This window comes from Numida meleagris, chromosome 17, assembly GCF_002078875.1.
Source record: "Numida meleagris isolate 19003 breed g44 Domestic line chromosome 17, NumMel1.0, whole genome shotgun sequence".
Lineage (NCBI taxonomy): Eukaryota > Metazoa > Chordata > Aves > Galliformes > Numididae > Numida > Numida meleagris.
This window is the reverse complement of record NC_034425.1, coordinates 9,666,123-9,678,450: the sequence shown is the minus strand read 5'-3', so window position 1 is coordinate 9,678,450 and position 12,328 is coordinate 9,666,123. Positions and strand designations below refer to the sequence as shown.

General features: G+C 40.2%; 1 protein-coding gene across 5 annotated transcripts in view; it reads right to left on the bottom strand.

Moving 5' to 3' along the window:
• SPAG9 (sperm associated antigen 9) overlaps positions 1 to 12,328 on the bottom strand; it is a gene marked incomplete at its 5' end in the record, with an annotated part of 53,486 nt that overhangs the window by 25,165 nt on the left and 15,993 nt on the right. For all 5 annotated transcript variants that reach the window (XM_021414549.1, XM_021414550.1, XM_021414554.1 and 2 more), the window contains 5 exon segments: positions 1,418 to 1,539; positions 2,151 to 2,250; positions 2,719 to 2,929; positions 5,714 to 5,867; positions 10,556 to 10,650. In XM_021414549.1, the coding sequence (XP_021270224.1) occupies positions 1,418 to 1,539; positions 2,151 to 2,250; positions 2,719 to 2,929; positions 5,714 to 5,867; positions 10,556 to 10,650 (682 nt within the window).

Genomic DNA, 12,328 nt, shown 5'->3' with positions numbered 1-12,328 from the left:
CAGCCCAAGAGAAAACATTAGAGAATCCCAATTAACTACTTTTACAGATCTCAGAACAAGTGCTTGAAACACAACTACCCTGGATGCAGATGTGGCTACTAATTGGCACAAGGTAGTCTGGACTACGGTTGTGTTTTAAGTGAAATGGTTTTTCCATTGTCCAACTATTGGATCACATTCTGCATAACAAATCATTACAGCATGTTCATTTTGCATACACTGATATTAACAGCAGTGGTTTTACTGAAAACACGAATGACAACAATGACAAACCTTCGATATATTATACTAAGAAGTGTATTATTTTTGCCTATGGAAAACAAAGTATTTATCAGGCAATCCTGACAGAAATTTGATTTCTATCATGCAGATAAGGAACAGAAGTTCCCATGTTTATACTACTTCTCCAGTACCTACATTTTCGCATGCAGAATGTGACGTGAGCTGTCCACGTGACAACAAAGCACAAGAGTTTGGGATGAAATATGTTTGGCAAGGATGGCGTGGTTCTCACTGCTCCGGATTCCAAGCAGTACAGAGTAACAAAGAGAAGTCCTCGGTCAGACTGAAAATAGGCCTGCTAGCCCAAGTGGGAAACACTTGGAGAAATGTGCCCTGCTTGATGCAAAGCGGGTTTCTGGTAAAATGCTTAACCAGAAATTCAGCCTGCACACATACTAATTCTAAGTACTAATTATCTCCACCTCCGCACTGTCAGAAAACAGAAGCTGAATGATTTTCTATACACATTTCTAACACACAGATGCACCTGCACTTTATATACTGAAAACGAGCCCTAAACATTGATACATCCAAAAATCCCTTCTGATAACAATAGACAGTAATCATTTATAGAAATATATTTTTAAAATGGCCTTTTTGCTGCTGATCAACTCATATCCCCCAAACCTGCATTCTTTTCAGCTAGCGTGCAAGCAGCAGCAAGCTGTTTGATGGGGAAAGAAGAAACGTTTCCTCCCCTCTCCTGTGCTTTTAATTAATAGTTTCATTCTCAAATTATCACCACTGTATTATACTGCAATTTTCTTACAAAACATATTCCACAGAGTTGTGATAAAGCCAAGCAATTACAGATGGGCACAACCTGAATTAAGTTATCTAACAGTAAAAAAAGACTGCTTCAGTTCAAGACAAAATCCTTACGTCAGATAACATATATGGAAAACCGGAATAAAGAACAGTACACCTAGTGCCTGAAAAGATTACAGCCGATGTTTCATTGGAAGAAAGAACACATTTTCCCTTTTTTCTTGCTCCATAATCCCGATTTCACTATCTTTGGGTAAGACTCACATGTTTTCAAATTACTCCTAACAGTAAACCTAGTAAGGATAATTAACCATTCCACTCACAAGGAGCATTCCTGTAAACAGCATCATTAAATAACCCTTCTTACCCAGTAAGTCTGCACCTTCGTCCACATCTCCAATTAAGCCAGAACCAGCAGATGACAGCTCTTCAAAGAGTGACTCCGTATTACGGTCAAATGCTTTGTTCTCTATGCCTTTGGTAGGAGTGCTATACAAAGAAATAAAACAAACAGCAGTAAGGCAGAAGGAAAATACATTCTCACTCTGAAGAAAGTTCCTTCTATGTTATTACGAGTAGTTCATTTGTTACCCTGTAAAAACAAGTAACATTTCCAGGAGCTTTTGGCTTAGAGTCCTAAATTCAGTTTTCATATGTTTTCTAACGTTATTCTTCACAAGCAAAAGCCTGCAAAGAATCAGACTCAGGCATGCTACCACAACTGGGATTCCTCCATCAGAATCTGATTTTAAAAGTGCTGTAGTACCCTGAGAATCAGTCATAAAAGTCCAGATTTTAAATGTATGGGTAAAAGACCTCTCAGTGTAGAACTTCTGCTCAAAATATGGAAAGAATACTGAAGCATTCTCAAGTTTGCTGTATAATGAAGTTTGCATGTAGAAACAGACTAAAGAACTGCTGTTACACTTAAAACCTCCAGAGGAATTTGGGGAAAGAAACAGGGTCACAGAAGTAGGAGATTTTATTATATAATGCACGACCTCAGTCTTAAAATCTCAAAAACAAGTCGTGAGTTCAAAACTGAAGTCTGGTACCTTCTAAAATTGTTTTTCCTACTCAAACCACACGAGACCACTTACCTGGAACCCTTATATCCACTGAGATCTTTATCCATATCCAGCTCTGGAGTTGATTCAATGATTGCTTGAACTTCAGATTTTTCTTCATTTTCATTTCCACCTAAAGAAAAGCAAGTGAGGTGCCTCCATAAAACAAAATCACTGTGAACTGTGACACATGGCATTACATAAATGTAACACCAAGTTGACCATCAACCTAACAGACTCATTTAAAGACTTATTTAGGCAGTCACAGGAGAGGTATGGATTTTGATATCCTTGTGCACACACTGGAATTTCGTAGCAAGTTTCTCTTGAATCTAACTTAATTCCTGCGAAAGTAGACATCTATCTCATTTCAGGGCTTTGCCTTGGATGAGTGCCACTTCTGCTGTTCACATGGGAATGTCAGAAATAATTCTAACATCAGCAATAAAAAAAAACAGACTCGTATTTCTTACCAATGTTTTGTATGCCTAAAAAAAGAGTAAAAACACATTTGTCATTTGTGGCACAAGAGTAAGAAATCTCACAATGACTACATGTGAGCTCCATAATAAGAATTCACTAAAAAGGAAATGCAGCTTACCCGTGGACACATTCCTTGTCTCTTGAGCTACCTGTACTTCAATATTCTTGCTTACGTCCGGCTTCTCATTCTGCATATCTGCGCCCTTAGCAAATCCTTCAGCATCTTCCTTTTGAGGAGTTTCAGCAGGCAGTGCGGGTACATCCGAAGCAGCCGTGGATGCTGGGGTAGTGGTTTTTGAGCCTGCTTGGCTAACATCAGAGAGCTCATCCTAAAATTGAACAATTATTGAAAAAAACTAGAAAATTAGAAGGATTGGAAGAGTTATGCTCTTTATTAAAGAGCAAGTAATAAAATGCCTGTATTTTGCTGAAGAATATGCAAATAGAAAGAAGAAGAAATAGAATGTCTTAAGCCAGTACCTGCCAAATCCAACTTCAGACTATGGGTGTGGTTTCCACTCCTGCTGAGGAGATTATAGCTACGTAACACATGCCCTTATTTTCATACTTTTTTAAAAAATCTAAATTGATAAAGTATGTCAACAAGTTTATTACATTTTTCTGTGAAGTCTTGCAGACAGCAGGCTGTATTACCCTATCAGTAATTCCTCTAGCTGCAAAGTGAATTGCTGACAGTCTTTCCAAAGCTGTTCTAGAATTTGTTCTTGTTCGAAACATGTATGATGTCTTAAAATAACTTCTTAAAGAATAGATTCAGAAGCACTGATGCAGAACATGTATTTAACCGGTATAAAAATATAGCATAGAGAACTGTACTAGCATTCAGACATCTTAACTATGTCTTAAACAGCAGCATACCAGTGAGGATCTCACTGCAGATACGAGCACAAACAGGTCTGTTTAGGCCACTATTCTCCAGCAAAGCTTAATGAGAAGAAGTTCATATTTTGTGAAGCTTTAATTTATTGTACTGCTCGCATTCCTATTCAAGAAGGAAACGAAGCTGAATTTTCAACATTACTAAAAAACAGAGACCTGCATAGAGATGTGCCTACTTTCAGGAGCGTTAAGTGTAAGGTTACCAGGAGTTGTCATTTTTAAATTTTTACTTCTGCTACTTCCTTGCCAGGTAAGACTTCAATTTACCAGAGCAGGGAGGAAGCTATGCATCTACCTACCTGCATCCCACAGTAACCCAATTAGAAACAAACTCTGCTGCTTTCAAGATCTTCCTATCAATTACTTCATTTTCATCCTCTTTTTAGTAAATTCCAGAACAAACAATAATTGTTTGATATTCTGACAAAGTTCCTCAGAAATCTCAACCAACAAACACCTCCAGAATAACTTATTGCATAGCTATTCAAGGCAGCAATACACATACATTAAGGTGTTATACGAGATACTTGGTGTCCATTTAAAAAAAAGTGACACTATCCCCTAAACTGCTTTTCAAATAGGCACAGTTCAGCTGCCAACTGACGAATGATTCATACTTCAGCAAGCAGTCACAGAAGGGAGGAAACGCTGCCCCTTACCACGGGAATCCAGAGTTCTCACAATCTGGGAATAAAACCTCAAGAGAACTGCTGGCTCCGTTCAAACATTTCTACATCTTTGTATTCCAAAAGCATCCACTAACTGATGCAGCATGCACTGATCACAGACCTCCATATGCAGAGCTCAAGAAAAATGGCTTGCAGCACAAAAGATAATAGTGAAGACAATAGTCTCTGGCTTACAGAAATTTCAAGTAATGTCATATTTTACATTTCTGACTTTGCTACCTGCTGAATTTTATTTTAGGGTTTTTTTTCCCCCCACCCTAAGAAACAGTGCTCATTAAACTACTGTGATAGTTTGGTTTATGTTCACACCCATAAAACTGCTCTGGACCAAAGCAACTTTAAGTAGGTTTAAAAGATCACAGTTTGTGCTGCTTTCCAACAACCGCTTCTAACAGTTCATTATTTTTGAGAGGAGTTAGAACAGAAACCTGTTATTACAACACATCGTAATCAATGTAGTTTTCTGAACAGTCAAAACAGAACCAAAAACTCCACTTTGTATCTCCATCTCTACCTACTCAGTACTAAGTGTTCTGTGTCACAATCAGCTCTCCTAAAGGGAGAGCTCTGACAATTTGTTGAAATTAACTGGCATAGGACAAAGGGAACAGGAAGTTTTTAAGATCCAAGACCGCCCTAGCCAATAGTTTGATAAGTGACAGTTTTTCAGACTCAAACTCCTGCTGCCACTGACATTTGCCTACCATTACTTACGCTTCCCGTTACCTCCACCTGACCTCTAGGAAAAAAAGCCTGAGTTCCATGTACTTCTGTAGAGCTTTCTATTTCTTATCAGTTTAGTATTCTCACACTGGTAATTAATTTCACTTTGGAGGAGACTAAATCGCTTCATCTGCATGTATCCACAGGAATAACAGTGCATCCCTTCTCCTCGAACCCTTTCACTAACACAAAGAGACCGAGGTTACGTGTTCTGGAGTTCCCCAGGCTAGTCCGGGCTTCCAGACTTGCTGTGCTCCAGCACCACTCCTCCCATTCTTCCCTTCCTGCATCTTGCTCTGTGCCACCCTCCCACTGCTGGAATGCAGAACAATTGTAGGAATTAGAGCCAAGCTACATGTAAGGGAAATCATATCACAGGCTAATTTAGGAAAGTTTGGTCACTCACCTCTGTGGTGTACCCATGCTATACGTTCAAGCAGCCATAGGTTGCTTTAGAATACATAGTAATCAAAGCTTTCCCTCCAAAAGGATATTAAATCAGCAGATCTGTTTATTTACATATCTAGTAAGTAGAGAACAAGTAAGTGACCTTTGGAAATGGTCTTTAGTCAGGAAAAAAACACTTGTGAATACAAGAACTGTATTACCACTTGTTGGGAAAATGCAACCCGAACTGTTTCTTCCCTTAAAACTCATTTGAATTACCACACCTTATCTGGTTTGCACAAACATGAGTCACAGTTCTACCTCCTCCCTCTCAATTCCTTCCCCCTCTTCCCCCAGAAATGAACTCCCCTGTTCGTGGGGTTCCTCTTAAAGCACCAGACACTGGCCACTTACCTTCAGGCTTGTGTGGGACCGTGGCTGGCTTAGCTCATGGAATTTCCAGTGCTCTGACCCAGGTGTTTCCCCTGCTTCTCTCTGAGCTTCAGGTGTGAGCAGTGCATCTCCAGGAGGCAACGGGAAGATGCCCAGCGATATCGGCCGCTCCTTTCTGTTTGAAAGAGACAGATTTCATCACCAGCCATTCCAGATGTCACACACCTTTCCCTGTATGCCTTCGAAATCAGCAAGGAAGTTCTAAAATTACAGGGTCAAACATGGATATGCTTTTCTCTATTAAATACAGAACACAGCATACGCAGTTTGTATTACAGCACATACTAATTCTTCCTTTTGCATTATATGATTGTAAATAGGCTACTCCATGGCTTTAGGCAGTAACATTGATGGCACCAAATCTAATCTATAGCAAACTGAAGTTCTACAGAAACAGAACAAACAGATGAAAATGTCAACTTTGGAAGATTAGTTTTCATCAACCACTTAAAACACTGTACTTGGTTTTTGGCACAAGATACACACCACCACATAACTTCCACTAAATCGTTAACTGAGGCATTTGGGAAAGCCAAGCTATCACCCTGAAGTCCAACTTTAGGGTCACCTGAATTATATGCATTTGTGTACCATGAAGAAAAATGAACAGGTCAGGGAATTACCAGCGTTAAAGCTAGCCAAGCCAGAAATGCCACTGTTTTAACAGAGATCAGTCCGACTCTCTGCTTCACCCTACAGCCACACAAAAGCTTGACAAAAGCCAGAGACGAGTGGGCAGCGCTACCACGCGACCCTGCCCCTGTGAGCAGCAGCACTGGCTTAACATCACACCAGCCACAAATTCAGCTTTACTCCAACACTGAGGAAGGCAAAGAACTTCATCCCAGCTCTCCGCCTCCTTTTGTCACTTCTCCTCAACGAACACTTCGAAGTTCCCAAGACTCGCATGTTGCACCTCCCCCAAGAGATTCCCAAATCCAGTCTCGCTATCAGTAATGTTATCAGTGAACAAAAAGGCCTTCTTAGTAGCAAGAGAGAAAAACACTGCGTAGAATGCAATTCATAGGATGCTACAGCCAGCCCTGAAAAGGAAAAATATCAGCTGGGCATAGCGTTGAGATAAAGCAGGGTGTTTGTTCAGACAGAACAATGAAATACAGAAAAAAGATCTGTAATCAACTAGTGAAACTCAAGTAAAGCTTTAAGAATACTGAAGACAGAAGACAAACACACACAAGTGATGGTAGATTACTTTTCTCAAGAGAAAGCATTGAGTGTCCCTGCAGATACAATCCAAACAAAATATGAGTATTTGAAATATCCCATGTGTTTCAGCATTGCAAGGATAGTCAAATCTCAGTCACGTAGCAATTTTTTAAGGCTTTTCACAAATTAAGCATAACCTCGACAGAGTTCTATGCAGAATTAGTGACCACATACAAGTTATATGCAAAAATAGAAAAGGCAGTGTTAAAAAGCACAGGAAAAACTAAGCTTTTTTTTTTTTAAGCCTAGACAAAAAGGTAGTCAAGGAGGGATTCTATTTCGCAATTAAGCAGTGAAGTTCCATTTGGCAGATTTTGATATCATCAAAAAATGCACTATTTAAATAGCAAGTGATTTTATTTATCATGAACCTTTCCAAAGAAGGGGTATGAGGATGCTCCCTGTAACAGAAATCTGGAAACTCTTACATGCAGACACCTTGGTCTTTCATAAATATTATTCATAAATATTGTTCCAACTTCAGTCAAAAATTCAGAAGTAACTTAGAGCAAAATATGCAGCAAAGCAAGCAAAGCAAAACTCAGTCAGGGTTACAAAATAAAAGGCATCAGACAGTTGATAGCTGTTGGAGCAGTAACTGCTGAAAAGCCTTCAGGAAAATAATAGCCAGAGAATGAAAGGACTGGGTTCCAGCTGTTGCCACTTTTCTTTAGATTTCCCACAACTCCACTGTGAACAAAAGACACCACAGAAGCTTAAATTATGATAAAAGAAAGGCTGAAAACATGCCATTGGTTGAGAAGTTGAGCAGAAAAAAAAAAAAGGGATCCCTTCAGCCTGGAAGAAAGGCAGCTATAAAGGAGCATTGTGCAAGGCCCGCGCTTCCCAAAACGCCTCCTGCAGCCACGGCTCAGAGCAAGCAGAGCTGCTTGCAGGATGACCACAAAGCTCATCTCCTTGGTACGCGTCAGAAGAGGGAATCTGAACAACATGGGGAGCAGAAAAACAGTTCCCAACTGAGAAGCGCTTCTTTGGGGAATAGTTCTCAATAAGTTTTATAATCATCCCTTTTTTATAGGTTTAAAAAATAGCTCAAGTGCACTGCAAAACTGCAAGGTGAACGAAGTCTGCAAAGGGGCTTCTGCTGGAAATTAGGGCTTACTGTGTGGATGCCTGCATTAAGCGATCCAATTAGACTGAAGCAATCTCAACTTATTTAATGGTTGTTGCCTAGAGAGCAAAGAGCCCCTTTACTGCAGAGATGTGCAAGAAATACCTGAAAATACGAGAGTGAGCAGGCTTCTGTTTTAAAATCCTAAACTAACACTTGCAAACAACGTAGTGAGGCATTTCCAGGAACCTTCAGAACAAACAGCCAGATGCTGTGTTTTAATAACTCACTAATGGTAAAAACAATCCAACTGCTTTTCAGTTAGATTCCCTCATCCTACGCCTTTACCATTTTCATATGAATAACAGACTAAGGAACTGAGCTTAAATTCCTGTAATTCCTAAAATGTGTTACTGGGAGAAGGTGAGCTAGGAAAAGCATAGCTTCCAAAAACCGTTCAGATCTAACATGTGTTCACCAGGGAAGCAAAAGCACATTATGAGGAACAAATTTCTTAAACCATCTGACTGCTTAAATATAGGAAGTCTGCAGAAGTTACCTGAATTGAAGTTCAGTATTTTGCTTTGCTGCTTTTGTTGTGTCCTGCGTTTGTTTTCTGCTCCTTTTAAACGAATACGGCCTTAATAACTAAATCACTACAGAGAGTTACAAATACTTTATTTCTCTGCATTTAGTGTGCATGTATTTGTTAGCTATACTGCATTACAGTCTTTAATCTACTGATAGATTTTCAACCTTTGGAAAAATGCTTTTCTGCTCAGGCTTCAGTTGCAAAGCGTTCTCCCATACAGCATCCACGCACACCATGTATTAGAGAAAGTCACGTGGCTCTTCTAGAGGACACTTCAAGCATTTTTCTTTCTTTAAATAAAGTTTGTTATTAAATTTACAAACACAGTTGAAGCATTCCACGTTTTTGGGTCAGAAAGCTACATTTCAAATCTTCCAGTTGCTCTCCTTCTGTAATTATGGTAAAAAGCATAAAGATTCCTTCTGGTAACCATATTCCAATGTATGCCTGCTTCTGCTCCAGGCAGCTAGGACACAGAGCGTAACGTGAGGGAGGACAGAGCTGGCAGCGTGCCATACAAGTACAGAGAAACGAGGAGAGGATAACATTTGGCTGAACAATAGTGAATAGGCTTTAAGAGCTCTAACGCTTAAATAAGGAAAGACTGCTTTTTCCCCACCAACCGATAATCAAGGTTATTCAAAAAAACCAGCAATTAATTATTACGTATTTGAACATTCTATCAATTAGGTGATCTTATTTAACTTATTAGATTAAAAAGAAATGAAATGTGTTAGTATAAGGCCTCAGTCTGCAAATATTTACTGCTACACGCAACCAGCCAAGTACCTGACAATACAACAAACGCAAGCTTTATCCGTGACATTCACTAGGATCAATGTAATAGCTTTCTTAAAAAAGAAAAATACAGACAGATCTTGTACTTGCTTAAACAAAAGGCAAATAAATCTCCATGTGCAAGAACCGTATTACCGTATCCCTGTCCATAAATACTAATTTACAAAAGAATTTGAAATTTATGCAAAGTCGACATCTTTCATTGATCCTCGCTCTTCCTGTCTGAAAAGGAAAGAAAGCAGAGAAAAAGCCAGAGCTCGTGCAGCTAAGGTTCAGTGGGTCAGAGTACCTGAGTATCCTTGGGAGGCTCTGCGTCAGAGCTGGCACGCCAGTAGAAATAGAAAAGTGCACAAGCAGCAGAACAGAGAGAGACACCAAGATAGCCGAGTTAATGACCACCGCCCCGCCAACGAAGCCAAACACAAATAGCAGCATGCATCCAGGATTCATGGCGCTGCGCTGGCATGGTGAAACGCCGGGACCGAGAAGGCTACGCGGGGGCCAAGGGTGGATCTTTGTCGGCAAAGTCTGTCATTCAGCCGCTGCCACAAAAACAATGCCATCAGCAGCAGCTTTCCACTCTTCTGCAGCAGCTCCACAGCAATGACATCACCTCTCCTCCCCCCTCACACCGGAGCGGCGGGCTCCTCTCGGCACTGATGCGGCGACGCAGGCACAGCCAGCCCAGGAGCTGTTCTCCCCTCCTTCCGCGCGCAGCTCATAGGCTGGAAAGCTCCAAATCTGCATAATATATTCACATCAAGCCCCCAGAACAAGTGAGTATCAAGATACCCACCTCCACCAACCTGTACACAAAGCAGCAGCGAGACGGCAATTATTCCGGGGTATTTTTTGATACCTACCTTTATGCAAACACCCAAAAAAGCTGAAATTAAGGATGGCGTACAAAGGATGTATCTCAGCGTTCAGCAGTACAACAGCAAAAGCTTTTCTCTACTGATTTCTACACTATTCTCTTGCTGCATTCCAATCATACAGCAAATCTTTCTGATTCAGCCAAACCGTTGTTGTAGGATTAAAGGACAAAGTCTTGCAAACACAAACGAATGGATTTTTCTTTCATTTCAGGGTGAGAGCGTAATAAATAGCTTACCTAATTCTACTGTGCGTTGTGGATTCTAACTGATCACCCCCCGTTAGCTGATGAAGTTTGGTTCTTTCCAAGTGCTCCATATAATTGTGAATCATCTGTTTAAAACGACAGAGAAACAGCAAAAAAAACACAACAGCTTAATGCCATTTATTTCTATTACAGCTGCATAATTATCGGCCAATAAAACCTAACCTTTCCCTGCACTGGTAAAAATAGAAAAACCTCTCAGAAGCATTAAATAGGTGAACAAAGGAAGAAGCAACATTACAGCGTTTAAAGCCACAAACCAGAAGAGAATCCTGTAATTAAAAAAATTAGAGAACTTGTGCTTTCATGCACAAGAAACATTGTAATAGCATCCAAAGCACACGTGATATTATAAACAACATTTTTAAACCCAAGTGCCACATTTGAATGCACGTTTGAGGCTGGGAACTCTAATCATGTCAGCAGATAGTCAAGTTTATTGTATGACATTTAGCACAGTTCATTATTGGCTACCTGCAAAAAGAAGCATGAAGATGAGACAGCATACACCCCAAATATTCAACACAATCAGACTTCTTCTGTGGGCACAAATGAATTCAACATCTTTCTTTCCTTCTTTCAAAATTAGTATCAATTTAACTTCACTTAGAGGACTCAAAGCTTCGGTTTCAAATCATCTAGACTGACTTCTTGTAAGGACCGAGCGCCTTGGGGTTTTTAGCACAGGAGAAGAGTTCTGCTTGCTTGCTGCCCTCCTGTTAACAGATGGCCACAGGCCAGCACGCTGACTCCGAGTGGCCATGACTTATTTAATGACCCCTGATTCCAATCTGCATAAGGATGGTGCTGCTCAGCACGCAGCTGATCTGGGACACGCGTGGAAAGCAGTAACAGGTACAGCCACATTCATCTTCAAAACGAAAGCTGGGGAAGTATGAAGAGAAGCCCTCATGACTTTTGTGCACTTCCAGCATTTCTACACTAACATTTAAGATAAATAGGGCACTGTGAACAGAAACATCACAGATGTCCCACACAAGAGTTCAGCAGATATTTTTCCCTGAGACATATTCAAGTCACTCCTCAAAGGTTTCATGCAGAAAAAAAATATCTGTTGAATGAAATCAAGAAGCCAGTTTTACAGAAGGGATCTGCAAGGATCATCGAGTCCAGCATAGCAGACACATGCTTTTAGACCAGTGTTATTACACAGATCTGCACAACCAATGTTACATAACCTTTGCTTCTGAGGGGTATTTACAAACATCAGGACTGAATTCAGCAAGACTGGAGCTCAGTGCTACCAACCTGGATGTCAGCTTCCCCCAAACACCAGTCTCCTGCATGGGCTACATGCAGATATACACACTTCATCTAAGACTTTCTTGTACTGCAAACTAATTTAAAATATCCCAATTGATGGATCGTCTACAAATCAACAAATTACATGCTAAGGTACAAACAGATCTTTTTTCCCTGCGTTCAACTGAACTAATAATTCAGAATAGAAAAAAATTACCTTGCTATTTTTAGAGAACCATTATATAATATACTTCAACTGCTGACAAAAGCTTACAAAGTTTATCCTCCAACAAAATGATACAAATGCAGCGGTTTACTACGACCATTTCATTAGTTCTGAATTATTTTAAAACACATGCAGAAGCAGTCACCACCTTCAGCTACCCATGCTCATTGTTTTAGCTGTTCCCATCATGCAACCAGAGCCAGCTGTTCCAAAGCTTCCCATGCATAGCACTACACGGCAAGGAATTTATAATCCAA